This window comes from Pseudomassariella vexata (assembly GCF_002105095.1).
Source record: "Pseudomassariella vexata strain CBS 129021 chromosome Unknown BCR38scaffold_1, whole genome shotgun sequence".
NCBI lineage: Eukaryota > Fungi > Ascomycota > Sordariomycetes > Amphisphaeriales > Pseudomassariaceae > Pseudomassariella > Pseudomassariella vexata.
The window spans coordinates 3,671,543-3,694,771 of NW_024467956.1; the positions used below are offsets into that span (position 1 = coordinate 3,671,543).

Below are 23,229 nucleotides of genomic sequence, written 5' to 3' on the forward strand. Positions count from 1 at the left end.
GCGCAAGTAATCAGGGTAATATCTAACGAGGAGGCAGCGAATGAAGGCCGCCGTAACACCGAGGGGTGGAATTGGACAATGGCAGATAAGTGGCTAATCGTAGCCGAGTCGGGCCAGTGATTCATGAACTATTTACCGGCTGAGACGAGAACAGAGCTAGATCAGGCGATCGATTGGGTCATCCAAAACCTCCAAGAGATCGCCGACGTAGCGGCCCCTAGGCGTACTGTTGGTAGAGGCGCCGGGACCCCGTGGTGGTGTCCCCAGGACCCCTGTATCTTCTGCATATATATGCCTCCATGCTCTAGATTGATATAGCAAAAGTACAAATTCATGTGCCTGTGTTTATAGTGCAATGTTTCTTTCATTCATTATAATGCCGTGAAATCTCCAAGAGTTTAACCATTTTTAACCCGATGTGAGATGGAATGGCTTTCAGTTGCAGGTTGGTCGTACCCGTCTTAGCCGGGACTGTACCCAGCGATTGAAGGTGGGTTACATTACAGTTGACAATGCTCGGGGGAGTGTGAGCCGAATTGTCATGTTCTATTTTCTGCTGAAAATTTGAGTGAAACAATTGGGTTGTGTTGCCGCCGTGGCATAAAACGGCTGATAACCTTCCACACCCTTGAGACACAATAGGTAGTTGTTCCCGAGCTTTGGCGTCCTGTGAATGCATCTTGGCCAATGGATAGCCACTTAATTTAACATCCATGCGATAAAGATCTCAAAATCATTGGTTGGGCTTTTGGCTATAGAACTTACAGCTGCAGCTGCAGCTGTAAGCCAGGCTGAACCAATCACGAATTAACGGCAGATTCGGGTGTGAAGCTTTTTATACCACAGAGTCTGATCATTTCTGGTGAAGATGATCTCGTTAGAGATAACTGGCAATTTAGTAGACCCTCAAAGGCTGGTAATCTGCAGTACAGCCAGCCAAGGCCAATTCCTTGTTTCTATATCATAAACCGGCTCCAATCGCATCTCTCTGAGTTGCTCTTATGCGCATCAGCCTCTCTCATCAAAGTACTCATATATTCAATTGGCCATTCCAGGGAAATGGCACCGACACTTTCGATGCAGGCAGGCGCGGACATGGAGTCCTCGGTGCCGAGATCCTTCGAAATCGATGGCATCACCTACATAGCGGCAAATACTGTTCAGAAGGGAAGAGAACAGAGATCGAGAGTCTCTAAGTTCAATGATTTACATGGACTGCCAGTATACGAATATAAACCTCTTCATTCGATGCGGCGACGCATCAGACTTCTTCGGCTTGTGCCTGGCGGTCTGAACAACCCGGAGATCACCTGCGAGCTCTTCGAGGTTGAATATGATCAAAACAACATAATTCGAAAGGTTGGCACAGGATCGAACAAATTTAAAGATCGATCGGAGAATGGAGGCCAAGATGAAAATGAGAGCATGTTGTATGATGATGATGTTGTTGAGTATGAAGCATTGTCATGGTGTTGGGGTATGGAGAGCAAGGACTGCGGCATCAGGATCATCACCGGCAGCACCAGCAGCATCGGTACTGAGCATCATCGCTTGGCAATCACCCGTGAACTCATACTTGCTCTCAAATATTTGCGGCACCCCAGGGACAGTCGATTCTTGTGGATCGACGCTTTGTGGATCGACCAAGCGAATCACGAAGAGCGCAACCATCAAGTGCAAATGATGTCGCGGATCTACAACTGCTCAAAGCAGGTTTGCGTATGGCTAGGTGAGAACAATGACGACAGTGCCACAGCTATCTCATTTATCTCTGAAATTATGAAGCTGGAGAACTTCGACTCTATCTCGGAAAAGAGGGAAAATGCGCCGAAGTGGCAGTCCCTGTTGCTTCTCATGCAGCGCCCTTGGTTTTCGCGGCGATGGGTTGTCCAGGAAATTGCTCTGGCTCGTGCGGCTACTGTATACTGTGGCAGCGACCAGATATCATGGGAGCACTTTGCTGTCGCGGTAGAGCTCTTTGTGGAAGTCGAGACGGCAACACACCGACTGTCTGAAGTCATGCAAAAAGATGAGGCATTTGGACATGTGCCACGATGGTTCGAGCACGTCTCTGAGTTGGGGGCCAGTGTTCTCGTCCAAGCTACGGGAAAGGTGTTCCGACAGGATGGGACATATGCTGCACAGCTGAAGAGACATATGATCGAGGGCTCGCGATTCAACGCCAAAGCGAAAGCGAATTTGAGTCCGAAAATGACAAAGGGGCAGAAAAAAACAACCAAGCCCAAGCCACTTGAGTATACCACACAGCGACCACTTCTCAGCCTCGAGTATCTGGTATCCAGCCTGTCGGTATTTGAGGCTTCGCAGCCCCGAGACGCGGTGTACTCGTTGCTGGCAATTGCTCGAGACACCTCGCCATTTGCAGAGTTGCGAACTGTCTCCCTGGATGGGTCTGAGGAGGCTACAATAATGTCCACGGTCTCGAGCTTTCTGGAACGGAAACCTTTCAGAGTCGACTATAGCCGCCCATACAGCGACGTCTGTAAGGACTTTGTGTCATTCTGCATTCAGGGCGCAAAAGGATCAGATGGTACACGCGCACTGGATATTCTGTGTCGGCCATGGGCCCCTGATCCGATAGTGACATCTACCACCAATGTACCCCACAAGAAGCCAGTTTTGTACAAGTTTCAAGAGAATCGCGAAGCTCTACATGGAAAGTGGGAGCGCTCGAGAAAGCTGAAAAATGGACAGGAAGACACAAAGGATATGGAAAAGTATTTCAATGATGCCCAGAAATGGCTTGACGAAAACAAGCCAAAACGGGTCGATAAGTTTAACAACTTCACCAAAAAGTTTCTTCCAGAGAGGCCCAAGGGCCCAAAAGAACACAGAAAAGACCCCAACCGTTTCACCAGCGACGTCGACGAAGCAGAAGAGGGGGAGGGGCGGGGGGGAAGAGGACCTCCATCTTCCATCCTGGGTGTCCCGTATTTCGGGCGCTTCTTTTGCTTTATACCACCATGCTGGAAGCATGAGGAGGATGGGAAGACGAAACGCGGATCCTCTAGTGGGCTTACCACTTGACGGCCATCGCAACTACAGCGCTGTGCAGAACACCAAGGTCGACCTACGATCAGAGAATTGTCTTAGGTTCCGCAAGAGGCCCAAAGTAGGCCATGGACACTACAGTCTCTACACCAAAGGATTTGTTCTGGCAGAAATCGACGAGGTAAATGCGCCATCTAGGGGCGGACAGATACCTGAGACATGGGCGCAGATGGCTGGCTGGGAAGACGCTGTGGATGGCGAAAGTGATCCCCCGGCAGAATTTTGGAGAACGCTAGTGGCCGATCGAGGAAAAGACAATCGTAACCCGCCCTACTATTACGCGACTGCGTGTAAGGAGTCGGTGAAGAAGGGCGGACTTCGCGGCGGATCCGTGGACACAGGGGCGCTTATAAATAGCGAGAGGAACTCCATTGTTGCGGAGTTTTGTCGTCGAGTGCAGGCTGTAATATGGAATCGTTGCTTGATAAAGGTCACCACCAAGACAATCGGGTCTGGTGACAACGAATTAAAGATACTCGGTTTGGCAAACCAGAATGTCAAACCGAAGGACTTTGTCTGCATCATGGATGGTTGCTCCGTCCCTGTCATTCTCAGGAGAGGCAAAAAGAAGAATCCCGACGACCTGGAAAAAGAGTGCATGCAAGATGCAGTCGAGGCAATGAAATCTGCAATGTCAATTTGTGAGGAAGCATGCTTCCGCAAATTGCGATACAAGAAGAAATTGAATCAGATCAAGAGAGATGAGGGCCAAGAATCGATGGATCTCTGGAAAAAAGAAGTAGAAGAAGAGAAAGCAGCACTTGATCGTCAAATTTCACAATGGAAAGAGAAGCAAGCGGCAGAAAAGAAGAAGAGGACAAGAAAGAGCGCAAAGCGGAAGCGAAGTTAAGACGCGACAATATAAACAAGATGAAAGAAGAACAGAAACGGAAATGGGAAAACATGCAAAGACACTCAGTGATGAAGACGAAGAACGAAGACAAAGGAAAAGCTCCAGAAGTACCAGCTGGAGAGAACCAGAGTGAAGAATTGACTGAGCAAGCCACGAGTCGAGGCGACTCTGAGGATGCTGTAGAAAAGAACACGGAGGAAGTGGCACAAGAGAAGAGCCCAGAAGAGTTGGCGCGAGAGAAGGCGGAGAAAGAGGGGCAGGCACGTAAGAATGCAAAGAAGCAGGCAAAGGAGGATGATCCGTATTTTTACTACACTTTCATGGGTGAAGCGTATATCCACGGGATGATGGATGGGGAAGCCGTGCGGCTGCACATCACCGAAGGGCTACCTGATCGGGTTTTTGAGATCCGCTAATCGTCCCCTGATTTACTTTACTCTTTTTCTCGCTTAATATCTCATAATATTTTGTGTTTCTAGTTGTTTCTGTTGAGGAAATTTGACACTAACTACTAAATTTGGTCACTGGACTGTATCGTACGAAAAGCAAGGGGTATCCCAGGATAAAACGTTTGGTATACGGGGACGTTTGTATATAATTTATAGTCAGATCCTTTTCAACACAGTAATAAAGAAGTTCTATACATAAAATCGACTGAGTTACGCCCCAAAACTCAGAAGGTCAGAAGGGCTCTCCAAAGGACGTTCGGCGAGGTCTGGCTTTGCATTTGTTGCCCTGACAAACCTCACCAATTTAGTGCCACCGATACATGCTCAACGACTTTAAGGCAATAGCGTGACATTAATTTATATGCACTTTAATATGCGGTTAGTGTGAGCAATAATGACTCTGATCATTGCTATCGCGTCAAATGTTCGAGGAAGTTTCACTATCGACGATAACAGCGCGGATGTGACTTTCAAACATCAGTTGATGTAAGTGCTATCGTCATATTCAATCAACACAACCAGAACGTCCTGAGGCTATCACGCTGGCCCCCATGAATAACGAAACGCATATTTCCATCGCTTCTCAGCTGTCGACCCAGTTCTGGCTAGAAAACGAAGCTTACGTTGAGGGTCGGTCGAGAAATGACAACCTGCCTGAAACTCACCACCTTTCATCACAGAACGCGGGATCAAATAGCTTGGGGAGTGTTTCGCCGCCGACGAGGTCGATAATGCGCAGATGCAACAAGAAGTTTACTCACGAGCAGTGGATGGTCTTAATCGCGCTCCATCGTACGCTGCTCCTCGTGCACCACGGCTTTTTACTTGCATCTCAGCACCCGTCCACCTGTCCAAGAAAACCGCATTTTTACACTCTAAGCCTCACCGGTGCCCAGTTGCTGGATGCCCAGATGGCTTTGCGACCTTTAAGGACCTTGAACAACACAAGCATGGGCCACACAAGGACTTATTCGGGGAGGTAGAAGACGTTGAAGCCTACATTATCCCCATCTACAAAGGTGTTTTCGTGACATTAGTATGGTTAATGAACAGTGTGACAGTCTTACTTCCTTTTTCTGGAGTTGGAAATTATGCAATACGGCTTGTTGGGAAGATAGTCGGGATACATTGTAATTATTGAGCTTTGGTAAGTCTTGTCTGGCCACAAGGATGCGGACAATCAAATTTATTTTCCCTGTCTGTATGGTCACCCCACCATTATGATAAGCGGTGTAGAAATGGAGAAATTCTGTTAACATTGCTATACCCCTGAACCGTGTCGGAAAATGTTATCCCCAAAAGTAATCCATAATAGGCTCGCGACACAATGCCATAAATTGGATCTAGACCAAGTACAAATACTCGGCATGGCTGCTCAGCCGGCCGCCAATCCGAGACAGTTAATAGGTGGGCGCGCTGTGAATCCTCACCCCAATCTCCCCCGCCATCCCGTATTCGGGATCATGCCAAAGTAAAACCACACTGTCAGGTAGGTATAGCATTACGAGGGTTTCTAGAAGGTACAAACTAGAACTTTCCCATAGTAGATCTAATGCGGGGAATGGCGACTAGGAACCTGGGGATTTCTCCTCTTTCCACTCCAACGGGAGGGCACACCTCGGAGTAGATAAAGTCCGCTATCAAAGTCTTCCCCGTGGGGAAACGGATAGTGCGCTGGGCTTGGCTTGATCCAGTGCCATGGTTCTGAGCCCATGATGGCGCTACATTTACTTGGCAAAGTGGAAGACATTAAAAGTGACAGAGATAAAAAGCCATGGCTCTTCCGGTGGCGCAAGTTAAAGTACTCAAGCCGTCGTAGGCCTCGGACACTCTTGCCCTTTGCCCTCACTCGGATCTTGTCTTCGAAGCTCTGTTAATCAACCCGATATCCGCAACCTTGAGTCACTATGGCGGTTGAGAAAACAGTGCCTGCGGGCAAATACGAGGCTGAAATGATCGAGTCGTCGTCGATCAGAGAGAAGAATGATGTCGAGGCCGTGCCTGTTGGTGACTACTCCGGTGCTGTCAAAAAGACAGATCCCTTGGAGATCAAGCTTGTGAGAAAACTCGATTACAGGATCATGCCCATGTTGTGGGCAATGTACTTTATGAACTACGTAAGCGTCTTCAGAAGCTCGAGCTGGAAGCCCCCGAAAAAAAGAAACGCAATGTCTCGTACTTACACATCCTTTAGCTTGACCGGAATGCGATCGCCAATGCTCGTCTCAACGGCCTAGAAGATGACCTGCACCTAGAGGGCACGCAGTACAACACGTGCATCTCGATCTTCTTCGCCGGGTAAGTACTGAATATTTATATCCCCGCCGTGGACAAAATCCCCGAGTACAAACAACAACTAACCCCCAGTTTCACCCAGATACCTCCTGATGCAAATCCTCTCTAATATGCTCATGTCCTCGGGTAAGATCCGCCCCTCATGGTATATGTGCACCTGCATGGCCGCCTGGGCCATCATATCTGCTTTAACGGCCTTGGTTCAGGATGACAAGCGCCTAGTGGTCGTCCGCTTCTTCCTCGGCATCGCCGAAGCGCCCTTTTACCCGGGCGCCCTTTACCTGCTGTCCGTCTTCTACACGCGCAAGGAGATCGCCACTCGGATATCCATCCTCTACTCGGGCAATATCTTTGCCACGACCTTCGCGGGGCTCATTGCCGCTGCTACTTTCGAGACGCTTAATGGCGCGCATGGGATCAAGGGCTGGCGGTGGCTGTTCATCATCGAGGGAGTAGTGACGCTTGGAGTGGCGGCGATTGGGATAATTTTGCTTCCTGACACGCCTTTGACGACTTCTTGGTTGACGCCCGAGGAGAGGCAACTGGCGCATGATCGCATCCAGCGCGACACGGTCGGCGGCGAGGAGAGCAAGGGAAGCAGAGCCGGGTTAATGCAGGCGATCAAGGACCCGAGGTTGTATCTACTCTGCTTTATGCAGAACATGCATCTCTCGGCCTGCTCGTTCAACAACTTTTCCCCCACCGTTGTCGGCAGACTGGGGTTCAGCTCCACCATCACGCTGGTACTCACCTGTCCTCCTTACCTCCTGTCTAGCTTCTTCGGATACTTGGTAGGTTGGACATCGGGCCGCTACAACGAACGGACCTGGCACATCACCTTCTCTATGGGAGCTGCGCTCGTGGGATTCGTCATCTCGTGCGCGACGCTCAACTTCGGTGCAAGGTACTTAGCCTGTTTCCTGTTCGCGTCTGGAGCCTACGCCGTCAACTCGGTAATCCTCGGCTGGGTATCCGCCACACTGGGCCAGACGCGTGACAAAAGGCCGTCAGTCTGTCGATTGTCAATGTCGTCGCCAACGCATCTTACATCTACACGGCGTATTTGTACCCCAAAAACGATGGGCCACGTTATCTAATCGCCATGTCAAGCAACTGCGCTTTTGCATTCTTGACCATTGCGTCTGCGTGAGTTTTGAGGTTCTGGTTGATCAGGACGAATAACAAGTCGGCTTCTACGGGTGGCCCCAAGATGGTGGACAGCTGACTAAGAAACGATACACTCCACTGAGCAGTTATACGACCACAGATACGGAGAACGCCGGTTCCTAGTAAGTACCCAGTACCTGGCCTTCTTGGATCGATACATTCTGAGCTCACACATGCTTAGCTCGCCGTTCACTTGCTTCTGCGGATGCATAGGCTCACGGCCTCGTCGGTAACGCCAGCCACGCCTGCGGATGCGGCCGCCAGACGGATGCATTGCTTCTTATCAATCTTTCACCGTGGCAAATTTGCTTATGAATACAATCCACCTGTGTAGGTCAGGTCAGCGTCGAGCCCGCTGATCTATCGTCCGCAACATCTATGTTGCTGAGCTTCCAGACGATTGGCAGCGCCCTGTGCGTGTCGGCTGCACAGTCTGCGTTCGTTAATAGATTGATAATCTCCCTACCCGCTCTGGCACCGAGCGTGGATCCCTTGAAAGTGGTGGCCACCGGCGCCGGTCAACTGCGCGAGGTCTTCACGGCGGAGGACTGCCTGGTATTCTCGCTTCCTATCTCGATGGGATCAAGGTTACATTTGCTTTAGGTTGCGCTCTTGCAGGTACGGCCTTGATGGCGGCCATGCTATACCCCTGGAGAAGGTTGGATACCGCCGCTGTTAAGGAGAGCGGAGGGGCAGCATGAAAGCTTGAGTGATGACACTTGCCTGAATTGAACTCGAATACGACAGAACTCGCAGCTTGTTGAACGTTATGGCATCAAGGACAGCACGGGACGGAAGGCGTTTGTAGAATGGTTTGGCATATTAATTTTCTAATGCATCTACATGAATTCACCAGACAGCCGGGTTCGTCCATGCTTTGAAACTAATCACTTCTCCATATAAGTCTCGTACATGTACTTTTGCCATTTATCAAGACTCCAAGACTGAGCATCTATGGCTTGCCCCCTTTTTCGTCACTAGTGTTTCAGTGACATGGAGATAAGTCCAGACGCGCTTCTTTGTTGGGAATGTCTCTGAAATTAACACGTCTGATAGTTTACGAAAGTCACCATTCTTCAGCTTCGGAATGTAGGGATCACACCACGGTGTTTCCTGAGACATGCGAAACGGCATGATTTGAAGTTATTATATGAGATTTGGGCAGTTTGGTATTTTTACGTAAAAACAACTTGTTTTATAATTATAATATACGAAAAGTTTAACGTACCCCGCAACCGAGTTGGCCACTCTGTCTTCACACCGTACGAATGACTTCAATAACTTAACTATAACGCAAAAGTCAATTCAAACTAATCCACGGACGCATCTTTGGGGATTTTATAACCAAGGTATGAGTAATCCTGTGTTACGGCATGAGGTACGCCAAGGATAACTGTTGACATCCAGCGCAGACTTTCCTTTATACATCCGCGAGTATAGGGCAGATTTGGGAAGTCATTCAAGTCGGGCAGACGATCGCCGCATACGCGGTCAATTTCAGCTTGAGCTTCCTTAGATACTTCCGGGAAAAGAACCATGGCTTGGACAAAGCCAATCAAGATCGCAGATGTAGTTTCAGACCCTGCCTGAAGAAGAGAGCCGCTCATATAGCAGGCAACGTCATCTGAAAAATCTTCTGCTTTTTGAAGGCGAAGTAGGTCTATACAGCAGCAAGGCTATTGTCAATGTAAGCTAATGTTAGTAATCTACGAGATATCATGGTGTCTTGCCTTTGAGGTGCCTTCATTTAGCTGCGACCGCGCATTCAAGTAGTGCCCCATGAAAAGTTTACGTTCTCTTTTATGTATTTCTCTTCCAATCATCTTGATGGGAAGGAGGAAATCAGGCAAACGTCTAATGACAGGGAATACGTCAAATATAGCAGCAGCCTGTTTGACAACGCGGGTCAGATAAAAGACCCCAAGGTTTTTGAGAAACGACGGGAGATTTCTTCATCCATGTTATTCAATACGAGGTGATACTTGCCTGAGATCCAGTCATGTCTGAGAATCGCTCAAAAATCTGCAGGTGGTCGATTAAGCATACTCCATGGCTGGAAAGCGAGCTACTTACGTCGAACATTTCCAAGAGGTTGGGATCATCACTAGTCGGAGTACGATAACCAAAGGTCATCTGCGTAGTTAAATATGTCGTATAGTGGCGAATGTGGTTGGCAAAGTTATCGGGCTTCTCAAGGAATCCCACCAACATGGCTCTAACTTCAAGATCTTGATATGGCACATAGGTTCGAGCAACTCGAACATTGAGAAGGCTGTGAGCAAGCTTACGGACCATACGCGAGGTCTCGCCATATCTCTGGCATCCAGTCAGTCAAGATATCGAGTGATGCCCCAGCACATCAGTATCTTTGTATATATATGTTGAAGTTTGAAAAAGTAACTTACCATCAACAACGGCCGAAGGCTCCCACTCAAAACGTCCTGTGCTCCTTGACAACCTGATCCGACGATAGAACAATGACGACTTTCGTCCCCAGAATAAGCGAGTAGATAGATCCATACTTTTGTGCCCTCTTTTGGAACTGCAAGTGAACACTGTCTAGGCATTTGGTGAAGATTGCCGATTAGAGGTAAGGTCGGCGGCCCTGGCGGATAGTTCTTTGGTCGCCGCCCAATCTTGCTGATCTTCCATATGATGATCGTCAGGACAGAGAAGCTCAACGACAACCAAGCCTGGTGCATAATCATTGATTCTGAGTATGAGTGGTACCCTGTATCTACCCAACGAAGTCCTCTGTGTCTTCTGAGCGAGTGGTGTCAAGCAAACAAGTATGTTGTTCACTCACAGCGAAGGGGTCTCAAGCAAGCTCGAATCAATTCCGGAACGTAGTAGAAAAAATCAAAAGGATGACAGCAAGCAGTATCAACGGCCGTCTGAGTGAAGAACCCCGTACCGGAAGCGGTGCAATAGAACAATCCGAAAGCATTACAACAGCCCATAGTCGACAGTCTCAGCCTTCAGATCTGGAGACATGATTTCGGTTCTCGGCTTAGTTCTGAGGTGATATCATAGTATGAAAGTCGGAGAGTTTCTCTCGGCGGGTTAATGATGTAGTTATGTGGACTGGGTTTTCAAAGCGTACAGTTGACCAGGGTCAATAATTCGACGGCTGACCTGGCGCAGCAAGTTGCCGCTTCGAGACAGGAACACCAACCAGAGAAGACGAGTGAACCAATCGGGTAATTACCTACTTGCATTAGTGTACACCGACCGTGGCTATAGAGCGACGCGTATAGTAATAGTGAGGACTTAATGTGTCTTCCGGACGTTGTTGTGATTGTGAAGCTGACTGCATTATTTTCAATTGTAACAGAAGAGGATTACAGATCCCTGGTTTTGTTATTTTTCATACCCAGTCTGACTGCATGATTTACAGCGTAGTCCTGCGTTGCAGAGTCTTTATATTGCTTACTAGGAGTGAATAACCTGTTGTGCCACGGCAGTTTAGATAGGTCACTACGCTGCCTGCATGGTCTGCAGCAGTACGTTTCAAAATTTACCCGATTGATCCATTATAAGAAGACTCGCTTCTTTGCTAAGTTTTGCAAATGGTATGACCCTCTCGCAATCCTATGTCGGGAATGTTTTATGATACCACCGTCGGACCTCGCTTGTCACATACGCACGGAAGAGGAGCACAAAAACTATTTCCTCCGCACAGCCTTATAATTGGTCGTGCGGAGTAAAGAATGAGGGATAAAGTCCTGAACATACACGTTAGAGACGGATCATCCGGTTTCGTAGGCGTAAGTGCCCCAGGAGATACCAGACTGATTGCAAGCCTACCTCATATTCTACAACACCCCCAGACTCCCTAGCCTTCCCTTGAGAATTTCTGTACCAAGTGTTCTCGCTATGTCTCGCGAACAGAAGTTTGCTTTGGTGACTGGGTAGTTACTCCCCGATATCGGAAGTTTTGAAAGTTCACTGACTTTTGCAGGTGTGGCAAAGGTGGTATAGGCGAGGCTTTAGTCAAAGATTACACTCGCCAGGGAGTCCGTGTCATCGCCATCGTGCTTCCAAAGGAGCCTAGTGAACATCTGGATGAGGCTGGCATCACCTGGTTTACGCTGGATGTGACGAATGAAGAATATGTGATACACTTGAAAAGGAAGATCTCAGCTCTCACCGATGGTTCTCTGGATTTTCGAGTTAACAATGCATGAGTGAATAGCTATAAAACCATGGTGGCATCGTCTCCTTTCCAGGGCTGAAGCTAACTTATTCTTAGCGGAATCTGTAAGATTTCCTGCAACGCATGGATACATGCAACAAGTCTGATGGAGTGTTTCGCCAGGTTACACGATGACTGCAATTGATACAGAAGTGCGTCGGTCAAGGAATGTTTGATGTCAACCTTTTCGGTCCTATGCAGATGGTTCATCACTTTCATGGCATGATCATCCAAGCTTCTGGAACCATTGTGAATATCGGCTCCATTGGAGGAATCGTGCCGTACATTTACGGATGTAAGACCAAGCTCAGAATACTTGACGCAAAGCTTGGTATCACTAAACAACCTCAAAGCATCGTACAACGCGTCCAAGGCCGCGCTCCACCATTGGTCCAATACCTTGTGTGTCGAGATGTCGCCATTCAAGTGAGTTCATCTGATTGAATCCAAACTTTGGTTTGGAGCGCACTTGACTGACTACATGCCTGCGATGAAGTGTCAAAGTTATCGCAGTAAGCCTATAAGTCCCATAAAAGACTTACGCTAGCTATAGCCGTGGCTCACCAAAACCACACGAAGGTCATACCTGGTGAAGTCGGAACTAACATCCTTAAAAACGACGTTCATCGGGAATTACCCCAAGGTTTTTTGTATCAATATAGATGGACGTGGATATGCAATTGCTCCGACAAGTTATATTCTCGACATTTAGAGCCAGCCAACAGTCTGATAAGTGCCCGTGTCGGAAAAGGCACACTGAGTTGCTCCGCTATGCATTGACCTGGGTATTCAGAGCTGATATAGCGGTCACTTGGCCCGCACAAGGAGCACAGAGTTGCTCCGGTCCGCGTTGTTCTTGATGCCTCAAGTTAATCTAACCGTTGCTTGGGAATGCCGAGATTCGCCACGACCACGGTCATTGTCTAGCCGTCTTACTATGACAGAGGCAAGAACTTTCAAGGCGTGAATATCACAAGATCCAGAATCTGTGTAACACGCTATACAAGACGTAGGAAAGTGGAGGTTGCGAGTTTGTGTGGTACCACAAGATAACATTTTTGCATTTCAATCGAGTCGTGCAGCTACTTGAAGAGCGGTGAAGCTAACATTATAATGCCTTGGCATATCTACACATGGCAGGTAATAGTAGTTCCCCCATCAATGATGAGTCCGCAGCCTGTCACATAGCTCGACCTGGGGCTGCAAAGGAAGATGACTGCATCAGCTACCTCCTCAGGGGTCGCCATACGGCCCAGCGGCACGGCGGCCTTGACGAATGCATCTATATCCACTCCGCCATCCCTAGCCCTCTGGATCATGGGGGTATCCGTCCATGAAGGGCAGATACAATTGACCCTAATTCCATGAGCTGCATTATCTAGAGCTACGTGGGATGTCAGTACGGGAATATTCAATCAGATGTGTGCTCTCTAAACGCGTGGGATAATGGGTGTTCTGCAAGCTTACCAGCAGTTTTGGTCAGACCAATCAACGCATGCTTCGCTGTTGTATACTGCACCATCGCAGGAGTCGCCACAAAGGATGATCCCGAAACTAAGATGACAATAGATCCGCGGTTAGATCCGCGGTTAGTCCCGCGATCGGATGATCCCATTGGCTTTGGTTCCTGGGCCTTCATAGCGGCTGAGCGGCTGAGCGGCTGAATCCCGCGACGTCAGCCTCCGAGATCTCTCGCTGTTTTTTGACTCCAATCTAGATCAAAGAAACATGTCAGCAGTGTCAAACCCCATTTCAGACGGAGCCGAAATATTTGTGTGCTTACCCCCACACAGTTGACGCAATAGTCGATCCTACCAAAAGTTTGCACCGCAAACTCAGTTGCATGCTCCACGAACTTCTTTTCGGTCACATTTATGTGGAGTGACTCGATGCGAAAGTCTGCAGCGGTTGCTACGTCCTTACACTCAGTAGCCACTTGTCTTGCTGCCTCGATGTTCATGTCAGCGACAAGAACTCCCGCGGCGCCATCTTTTGCAAGGCCAAGAGCGCACGCCCTTCCGATGCCGCTTCCTTCATACCTGTGTATCAGCACTTCTCTTGATAGACCTGCCGTTTGCTCTGGAGTATTACTCACCACCCCCAACGACGAAAGCGTATCCAGTAATCTGCATAATGAAACAAGAACAGCAAATTCTTCTGGATAGGGAGGTAACTTGATCGGGTCTCTAAGGTGAGGTTGGGTAAGTCGATGCTATGGACAGTTGTGCCCGGCGTACGCTACATGCCCACGATGTAGAGTATTGTATTTATGCACTGCGAAGAACACGTGTCGTTTCTTATCAAGCTCGTTTGACTGCTGTGATATTAATTTGCTTCTTTCACATAGCGGTGTAGCTAAGAACATTTGGAATCAAGGAATTTTCGTATGCATGCATGAGTGTTTTCAACCTTCGCCACGACTCAACTCTGCATGGCCTATCTTCGGGTTTGTCTCCTTAACGACTTGCCTGTTTGGAAGATATATGCACTCAGTGTTTCATCTTAGAGATGTCAGCACGATAGGAGCTGCAAATACCCTGGATCCTGGTAATTCTATTGTCTAGTTGCTGATGATAGGCTCCGAAGGATCCGAGGTGGAGGAAGGGAAGCAAAAGAATAGACGAATTCTAGTAACACAGGAGAGAAATCTGCAATGGCCAAGATTAGGATTCTGAACTTGGAGTTCAGCTGTTAGACTGACCGCATATATTGTATTGAACCGGGGGGTTGTAACATGTAGCTAGCATACATAGGAAGGGAACTTTCTCAGTGATAGTTGACAACGACTCTCAGGCTGACACCATGATCATCGGGACGAATATGTCTTGTAAACAACGTAGGACTTTATCTAAAACTTTCTCACATGAATTAGATCTATAAAGCTCGACACCCACAAGTTCCCAAGTCCTCGATCGGATCAGTCTCGTAAGTTGGACTGGTCACTATTCATCAGAAAGTGTGCTTCTAATCCGTCAAGCCTTTCACAACCATACTTGTCAACATACATGACTAGGACATTGAAAATCCCCACATTCGAATCATTCGTGTCCCAACCCTCGGATCCTTTGGTTCGCGACTATGAGAAATCAGTTGCCGCATTCCCTACAACCACCTACCTGAGTGGTTCTCCGGCAATTGATGAGCCGTCGACCGTGACCTCGGTCTCAGCCTCGGCCTCATTAGACGATGATGATGCAGTATGCATAGCTGGAATGGGTCTGTTTCCCATGATATTTGTCTGATGGATATCTCCCAGCTAACGTAACGTTTGGCCGCTTAGCATGCCTTCTTCCAGGCGGCATATCGTCCCCATCGGAATTGTGGGACTTTCTATACAACAAGAAGTCAGCACAAGGTAAGGTGCCTGAAGACCGATATAACATTGAGGGGTTCTATCACAACGATAACAGTAGAGCCGGGATCATGAACGTTGACGGCGGATACTTTATTAGGAAAGATATACGCCAATTTGATAATTCGTTCTTTGGAATGAACAACATCGAGGCTTCGTACATGGATCCTCAGCAGCGGAAACTTCTTGAAGTAGTCTTCAAGTGTTTCGAAGATGTAGGCGTCTCTATGGAAGATATTTCCGGCACTAACACGGCAGTCTACGTGGGTAACTTTACTGTCGACTATCAATCCATGCAGTCACGCGACCCAGACTATCTCCACCGGTATGCTGCCACTGGAGGAGGCACGTCTATCATGTCGACTATCTCTTACGCAGGAGGCTCAGACATCCTACGGGCCCCGATTCGAGGTTAAGGCGTATGGCGAGCCTAACCCCAGATACTGCAGAATATATAGATCCTCTGCAAATACCGCCCTGGGAGCAGGCTGGCGAATGGTCCATCACCCTCGCCAAGATCGGTTATATCCCAGGACAGTCAAAGGAGGAGGCTGCCCGCTCGTTTCTACAAAGGATAAACGAGTTTTCAAAGCGCGATATAATAATCTATACAGACGGCTCGCTGGCTACCCATAGCGACAGGACTTTAGCTGGAGCAGGCTGGGCTGGTTATCAGGCCGGTAAAAGACTACTCTGCGGATCCGAACTACTGGGCTCTCAGATAGAGGTATACGATGCGGAAGCCCACGCAGCACTACGGGGGCTTCAGGAGGCTGTAAAGCTTCCGTCCAACAGCATGGCAGATAACGTCCACATCTGCCTCGATAATCTCGCGGTTGCGGGTATGCTCATCTGTCCAAGTCCCGGAAGCAGTCAAGCAAAGTTCACTGCCTTCCAAGAGCTGTCCAAAACCTGGTCACAGAGAGAGCGAAAACCCTGGACATCCCCGGGACAAGTGTATATCTGGTGGTGCCCAGGACACGTAGGCATCCCCGGAAACGAAGAAGCAGATGTCCAGGCCAAAGCGGCCTGTGAGCAACCACCCAAGACACAACACCCGGCCTCATTCGCACATATAAAGAGAATCGCGAGATCCTACACTTGGGAGGGTTTCAACGATCGATGGGCCACTACCTGCCCTCAACAGTATCGAGATCTAGGGATCGCTATCCACCCACGACCCCCCGAACTTGGCCTGCCCCGGCAACACCTAAGTAGATTACTCGCAGCGAGGTCGCACCACGGGGATTTAGTGACCTACCACGAGAGACTCCAGCATCGCGACGCACTGCTCAACTGCGGGTGTGGAAAGACAAAGACACCAGTCCACTTCTACTTTTGCAAGCGCGGCCGCAATGCCACGCCCGGTCATCTAAAAGCGCATATGGCCAAGAATAGTATAGATTCCCTCCTAGGCACGGCCAAGGGAGCTCGTTTGTTTTGCCAATGGGCGGAGGAGACCAATTTCTTTACTGAGATCTGCCCATCGCACTGAACAGGAATGTTAGATGAAGACAGTCCCCTGTAACATAGATTCGACTAGCATATACCATGCCGGCACTGCGCCCGGCACGTCTTACGTGATGAGACGTTAAATTTCAATCAATCAATCAATCGATATGTTGGCAGAGAACATATCCAAGTGGGGATCAGTGAAGGAGAGACGGATATATAAGGGACAGGACTCCCAGGCATTTCATAGATAGACAGTCTCTACTTCAGTGATCAATCTAAGCATCAATCTAACCCATTGGTGAGGCAAACTGCCTTGACGACTCTATTCCCAGTTACCCTACTCGAATACTCCAGTTACCCCAAAGCACTATACTCCATACGTCAGACCCCGATATTATTGCTTGAGGACTCCGCAGCAGGACTTACTTACTAGCACAAACCCTTATAGACTCTTTAGTGGTTTACGCAGCTAGACTATTAGAGGTTTCGTTACAATATACGACTAGATTCGATCAGGTAATCCCGCCGCATTTCCTAGCTTTCCCGAGTTATAATCGAATACGTTCGACGTTAGCGGTTTGTCCGACTTCTTAGGCCCCTTAAAGGATTTGACAGTCTACCGGAACACGGGCTTATACTAGAACTTCTTCTTCTACGGTATATAAATAGCAGGTATGCTGATCTTAGTATTGAAGGCTCAGCTCGGGCGTCGTAACTAGGTAAGCTTTAGCGAGGAGGTGAGAGGTCTGACATAGTATAGACAGCTTCTCCTCGACGAAGGGAAACCAAATAGGCACCATCTCCTTGTTATGACCTTTGTGAAAACGAAGGAGGACTTGTATTGTAAGACGATCTCTATCGCCGTCGCCTGTCGGATCGTGCAAGATCTAGAGATCGATATCTTCCTAGCACAGGACTTTATACGCGGCGGTTATCCTTTCGTCCAGTTCGCCGCAGACCTAGTATTCCTTCAGACGCGGCTAGATATATTCGTCCAAGTTGTTATCGACATAGATTCTTCGTCGTACTGTTAAATCTTCTTCTTAAGGTCTTTAGGTTAAGCGTGGACTAATCCGTGCTTTCGAAAACCCGTCCATATAAGTAAGGTGCGAATAAGCGTATCGTCGAGCCGGTCAAGTCCGATCTTAAAGGTGATTATATCCCGGACCTAACGTAAATACGCAAGATAGGTGAACCCTGAGGGGCCGAGAACTTGTGAGAAGTATGCTATTTTCGGCCCACACCATAGGTATCTTTATTCAAAACGCAGCAGTTATTAGCCGTGGGTGTGTAAATCATCAATTTTGTCAAGCTCAATATGTACCTTTGGGTATTTTCATCATTAACCTGGCCAGTCTATTTTCCCCTTAAACGCCGTGCCACCCAGTTGAAAGAACAAATGCGACTTCATAGTATCTCGTCCTCATCTTGCTCCATGGCCGGTGTCAATAGAGTATTTCTAGCTTGCAATACAACAGCGGCTGCAGCGTCTGCCTCACCCATCTCATCGTCGAAATCGGACACGTCCTCAACGTCTTCGTCCTCGTCGATCCCATCCTCGGTTGTTGTGTGCCTCACTTTAGGAACTGAAGAGTTGATGTCATCCCAAGTCTTCGCTCTGGTCTGGATCGACCGAGCCCGACCCTTGCTCTTGGCAATCTTGTTCTCTGTGCGATCCATGACGGCAGCCGCCTTGTCCATGCCCTTCTCAGCTCTCTTCTTCGCCTTGGTGCTCAGATTCCTGCCACGCTTCTGCTTCTTCGAGACCCCTGCGCCACTATGGATTGCTAGAACTGAAGGGCGATGGTCGGCTGATTCGGGTGGAGGCTTCACATTCTTAAGTGACTTGTCGGTGTCGATGCTGGGAGACGTTGCTCTCCTCGCCTCGCGCGAGTGCTTGGAAAGCGCTGCATTTTGGTCAGTTGTCTGCAATAACAAGAAGGGAAATCCGTGGGTGAAACCGTACGCTTTCTCTTTGATATCGCGACTTTGGCCATTTTTCAGATGGTATCTTGCTCTTGCGACAGTCTTTGATTCAACAAGACCAGACAAGGGTTGTCCTCAAAATTTCGGAATCCTTGCCCCGCAATCTCCTGATAACATCGATAAGGACCGCCCAGCGGGCAAGCTGTGGCCATCCACTACTGTGTACAAATAAACCAACCCTGATTCCCTGAAACATCTGGTCGGCAACCCTGTTTTGCGGGTCGCCCCTTCTAATGCTTGGCGTCTTTCAACACTTGAACACTGTGTATGCATGGGCAGGAGCTTGAGTTGTAGATGATAGTATCCCCAACGCTGAGTTTCTAAACCTTCGTCTTGCCATTTGATCCACTGGTCATCCCATCACCGAATCGCTAGTCTCTCGACAGCTCTTGGCGCATCGCTCAATAATCCGTCCACCTCGTCATGGCTCAACTTCACCCTTCCAGACGATCGAACACGCGACCTTGAATTGTCCATGCAATACGACTTGGATTTCAGGATGAGCTCCCAGCATTTTGGGAGGCAGTTCGACCGCCCCGACAGTCACAACATCCTTTCTCCCCAGGCTACCCTTCTCGATCGGTTACAGCAGCCAAGCATTATCATTCCTGCAGTAATTCTACTCCTAACGCTTTTCTACCAGTCCATTCATTGGTCCCCCTTCTCTAGGACGCGCCAGCCCGGGGAGATCGTCTGGAACTTCGTAATAGCCATAACTCCTGCCGCCGTTTTATATCGCCTCGAAAGCTGGCTGAACCCGCCCTTGTTCCCTGTTCCGAAGTCGATGCGACCTCCTCAACCTCGAGACTATGCCGCGAAGAGCGAGCTACTCTCCAAGATCCTACGCGTGGACAAGCCGGGCGGAATCATGAATTCAGTGGCAAGCGTCGGTAGGAAAGGCCTAGCCACGCTATCTAGCAGCACGTTTGTTAGCCGAAATACCGACCAGCCCGCCGGCTTGGGAAACTACGACAACTCCTGTTTCCAGAATAGTATACTGCAAGGCCTTACGTCGCTGGAGCCGTTACCGAACTACCTGGCGAGTGTTTTGGACGAGACTGGCAATGCCGAAAAGGCAGGAAATAACGGGTCTGCAAGCACCCTGCAACGGCTGATTGCAGATTTGAAAGACAGACAGAATAATGGGAAAACTCTCTGGACACCTCCTAGGCTCAAATCCCTCGACACCTGGCAACAGCAAGATGCTCAGGAATACTTCTCGAAGCTGCTTGATGAGATCGACGAAGAGGTCGTCAGCGCCGCGAAGGTTCTGTACAAGTCGCCAGGGCTCGAGTTCGCTGCAGCCAGAGATGACACTGAAGATAGTCAACACAGCGATGACAGCGGCTACCAGTCTCTGACAGTCTTTTCAAAGATCAGCTCAGAGGTCAAACTTCTAAGAAACCCTCTTGAGGGTCTAGCCGCACAGCGAGTCGCATGCGTTCAGTGTGGCTACTCGGATGGACTCTCAATGATCCCTTTCAACTGTCTCACGCTGAACTTGGGGGTCGGGAATATGGAGCACGACCTCTACGAGCGATTGGACTCATATACTCACCTTGAGGCCATTGAGGGGGTTGAGTGCGCCAAATGTACTTTACTCAAGGTGCAGCGTCTACTCAATATCATCGTTGGTCGAGGTAAGGATGTGGGCTCATCCGAGGAGTCCTTACGGGAGCCTAGAGCCAGGCTGGAGGCAGTTCACCTGGCTTTAGAGGAAGACGATTTTGAAGAGAAGACACTGTCAGATAAATGCAAAATTACGGCACAACATCGCGTCAACTCGACGAAAACGAAACAGGCCGTCATAGCTCGTCCACCTCAAAGTCTTGCTGTTCACATGAATAGGTCAGTCTTTGACGAGCGTACCGGATACATGTTCAAAAACCTTGCTGCTGTTAGATTTCCCAGAACTCTGGACCTTGGCCCGTGGTGCTTGGGTAGCGCCGGTGGGTCAGGACTACAGAGTGAGGACGTCGTCGAAGAGGAGCAGTGGTTGTCTGATCCAAAGACTTCAATGATTGCTGGCGATGCAAAGCCCTCTAAAATTACAGGGCCAATATATGAGTTATGCGCCGTGATCACGCACCAAGGCCAGCATGAGAATGGACATTACATTTGCTACCGGCGGCACCCCCGGCAATCATCAAAGTCTGACGACATCTCCAGTGCCAAGTCCACAACTTCGACTGACGGAACGGAAACCAAGACAGTGGATGACGAGAGGACAGTATTGGACGTTGCCGACTCCGATACAAGCGATAGTGAAGGAGACCGGTGGTGGCGACTTAGCGATGAGACTGTCTGGGAAGTCTCTGAAGAAACGGTCCTCGCACAAGGCGGGGTCTTCATGCTATTCTACGATTGCGTAGACCCAGATTCGTTTCTCACTTCTAGCACGAAGCTGAACGAAAACAGCGAAACTGAGACTAACACACTTGGAGAAACGGAGTCGGTTGAGGCATCCGCTTTGTCAAGAGAAGGAGGCAATGCATTGGACAGCAACGAAATTTTCCATGACTTGGCTTCTGATAAGCAAGCACTACACAAGGCGGGCGAAACTGCACCTCCTAATGAGCCTAGCGGCCTGGTGCCAGAGGCTGTCGTGACAGCCAAGGCCAATACCTCGACTAAGATTACGCCTCAGGCAAATGTAGAATCTGGTAACACTGTGGTGGAACAGGACCAAGTTTTTCATGAAGAAAAAACACAAGATGACTTGAAAAATGTGAACACGCAAGGCGGGGAAGAAAGTCAAGATATTGAGAAGCGAGAAATTGCCTCAGCTGAAGTGGCCGGGGATTCGTTGGAGGAAGCAACACTGTGTCCTCTGCCAGAGTCGGGTGACGAGGACCTCGGGGCATGAACGATTTCCATCCCAACTGTGCAGGAAAATGAGCAATGATGCTTCTACATACATAACATTGATGCTGGTTCAGTTATGTGTGTGACCGCCATCTATGGAGGCTTGACTGGATACGTATCTGTTAGCATAGCGATGGCGTTGGTGGGGATCACGGACTCTGGGATTACAGTGAAAGGTATCAGTATTAGTACCTACTAAAATACATGTGAAGGATACCGATTGATAATTCACTTGAGTTGTTCATTGATAAAATATTGCAGTTTAGGAACTTGCTTTGGACTAGTGATGAGGTTTTTATGGTTGATATGAGATCGCACTGGTACTGGCATTCCGGCTACATACGAAGGTGAAGAAGGGAAGTACAGGTGGGGGATCCCAAGCCACACAGGGGCACCAAAGAATCTCAGATATTTCATGTGTACCTCGCCGTGACCTCACGCCACCAATTCCACAGTTGGCATATATGGTCTTGCTTCCTTACAGATCAACGCCATTTCCATAGCTTTCGTTGGGACCGCAATACGAAATGACTGTTTCTCAATGAAGGTACAAAAAAGGCCATGGTGGCGGGTGTACAACAGCAGCAAAATGACTCTGTCATAAACTCTGATGGTTAAAGATTGTGAAGTTGTAAAAGCATGGATTCCTATCTGAAGCTATTAAGAGCGAAGGTTGGACTAAGACCCGAAGGGCCAAGTCAATGGGTAGAAAGGATGGTCCCGGTCCTCAAGAGTCTCTGCACAAGGTAGGATGAATAATCTCTGGTCCCCATGCACGTCAAGGAAAGTGAGGATCTAGGTGAGGGATTTTCTTCTGTCAGAACGGCTGTGGGGAATATCATCACAGATAACACTAGTGGGCGGGCGACGCTACCTGCGACCGGTATTAAGGGGTAAGGAGCTAGAGTTTTGGTTATACCAAAGGAAAATGAGCATATTAATTACAGGATTTGCGCACCCGCGGGACCACCTTGCTCATGCTAGAAACCAGCTAGGCAGGTCTAAACCACGTAACTGAAAGGTCACAGCACTGACTCTTCAACGTATACAATTCCTACATCATGACTGTATCCATGCAGTGTTGTCAAAGTGAAGCGAAATGCGGCGCTTTCTCATCCTGATCCGGAGATTTTGCCGGAAAATCCTGACGAGGAGGGATATGGAGGATGATTGGGTGATGGTTAAGTGTGGGATGACGAGGTCGAGTTATCCTTGGGATGGGGAGCTAGAAGGAGAGGTGAAGGTTGAGGGATAAGTCCTCTCGAAAAATCCTTATTGATTTAGCATTCTTAATATTGATGTGGAAGCATCATCGTAGTACCATGATAAGATCTATTCACTGATTATTGATTATTACTTTCAAGGATGATTGCCAACGTGGACCTATGGCCTAACTAAATCCCAAACAACCCCATGGATTACATTTGCCCCTATAGAAGATGAGAGTTCTTCCATTTTCGCTTTTGTCCTCCTTTACATCTCGTATTGCCCCGTTATTTGTTTTATCCTGTTTCGACCCCCATCTCACACAGGTGCCCAC

General features: G+C 48.7%; 8 protein-coding genes across 8 annotated transcripts; 5 read left to right on the plus strand and 3 right to left on the minus strand.

Moving 5' to 3' along the window:
• Nucleotides 1-889: 889 nt before the first annotated feature.
• On the plus strand, nt 890-4,500 carry BCR38DRAFT_462908 (heterokaryon incompatibility protein-domain-containing protein). Its single transcript, XM_040862625.1, has 4 exons — nt 890-1,107; nt 1,198-2,787; nt 2,828-3,917; nt 3,992-4,500. The coding sequence occupies exons 1-4, from the start codon at nt 1,060-1,062 to the stop codon at nt 4,339-4,341; spliced, it is 3,078 nt and encodes a 1,025-aa protein (XP_040721521.1). The 5' UTR covers nt 890-1,059; the 3' UTR covers nt 4,342-4,500.
• Nucleotides 4,501-6,326: 1,826 nt separating this feature from the next.
• BCR38DRAFT_454316 (major facilitator superfamily domain-containing protein) lies at nt 6,327-7,819 on the plus strand (the record flags this gene model as incomplete). Its single annotated transcript, XM_040861691.1, has 4 exons — nt 6,327-6,491; nt 6,569-6,672; nt 6,752-7,637; nt 7,673-7,819. 4 exons carry the CDS (start codon nt 6,327-6,329, stop codon nt 7,817-7,819), a joined length of 1,302 nt encoding a protein of 433 aa, XP_040721522.1.
• A 1,327-nt stretch (nt 7,820-9,146) lies between these two features.
• Nucleotides 9,147-10,538, minus strand: BCR38DRAFT_493789 (cytochrome P450; the record flags this gene model as incomplete). The annotated part of the gene is made up of 4 exons (XM_040864710.1): nt 9,147-9,512; nt 9,567-9,725; nt 9,910-10,152; nt 10,242-10,538. The coding sequence occupies 4 exons, from the start codon at nt 10,536-10,538 to the stop codon at nt 9,147-9,149; spliced, it is 1,065 nt and encodes a 354-aa protein (XP_040721523.1).
• A 1,174-nt stretch (nt 10,539-11,712) lies between these two features.
• On the plus strand, nt 11,713-12,998 carry BCR38DRAFT_454323 (uncharacterized protein; the record flags this gene model as incomplete). The annotated part of the gene is made up of 6 exons (XM_040861692.1): nt 11,713-11,747; nt 11,798-12,008; nt 12,182-12,326; nt 12,385-12,457; nt 12,568-12,674; nt 12,865-12,998. 6 exons carry the CDS (start codon nt 11,713-11,715, stop codon nt 12,996-12,998), a joined length of 705 nt encoding a protein of 234 aa, XP_040721524.1.
• Nucleotides 12,999-13,158: 160 nt separating this feature from the next.
• On the minus strand, nt 13,159-14,163 carry BCR38DRAFT_493793 (NAD(P)-binding protein; the record flags this gene model as incomplete). Its single annotated transcript, XM_040864711.1, has 4 exons — nt 13,159-13,415; nt 13,499-13,691; nt 13,815-14,062; nt 14,127-14,163. The coding sequence occupies 4 exons, from the start codon at nt 14,161-14,163 to the stop codon at nt 13,159-13,161; spliced, it is 735 nt and encodes a 244-aa protein (XP_040721525.1).
• A 1,144-nt stretch (nt 14,164-15,307) lies between these two features.
• Nucleotides 15,308-15,799, plus strand: BCR38DRAFT_330341 (beta-ketoacyl synthase; the record flags this gene model as incomplete). Its single annotated transcript, XM_040854949.1, has 1 exon — nt 15,308-15,799. A coding segment is annotated over one exon (492 nt), but the record flags the coding sequence as incomplete, so codon positions are not given.
• A 2,446-nt stretch (nt 15,800-18,245) lies between these two features.
• On the minus strand, nt 18,246-18,835 carry BCR38DRAFT_404962 (Alb1-domain-containing protein; the record flags this gene model as incomplete). The annotated part of the gene is made up of 2 exons (XM_040857908.1): nt 18,246-18,745; nt 18,805-18,835. The coding sequence occupies 2 exons, from the start codon at nt 18,833-18,835 to the stop codon at nt 18,246-18,248; spliced, it is 531 nt and encodes a 176-aa protein (XP_040721527.1).
• Nucleotides 18,836-19,020: 185 nt separating this feature from the next.
• On the plus strand, nt 19,021-22,071 carry BCR38DRAFT_418462 (uncharacterized protein). The gene has a single exon (XM_040859225.1). The coding sequence runs from the start codon at nt 19,300-19,302 to the stop codon at nt 21,688-21,690; it is 2,391 nt and encodes a 796-aa protein (XP_040721528.1). The 5' UTR covers nt 19,021-19,299; the 3' UTR covers nt 21,691-22,071.
• The last annotated feature ends 1,158 nt before the right edge of the window (nt 22,072-23,229 follow it).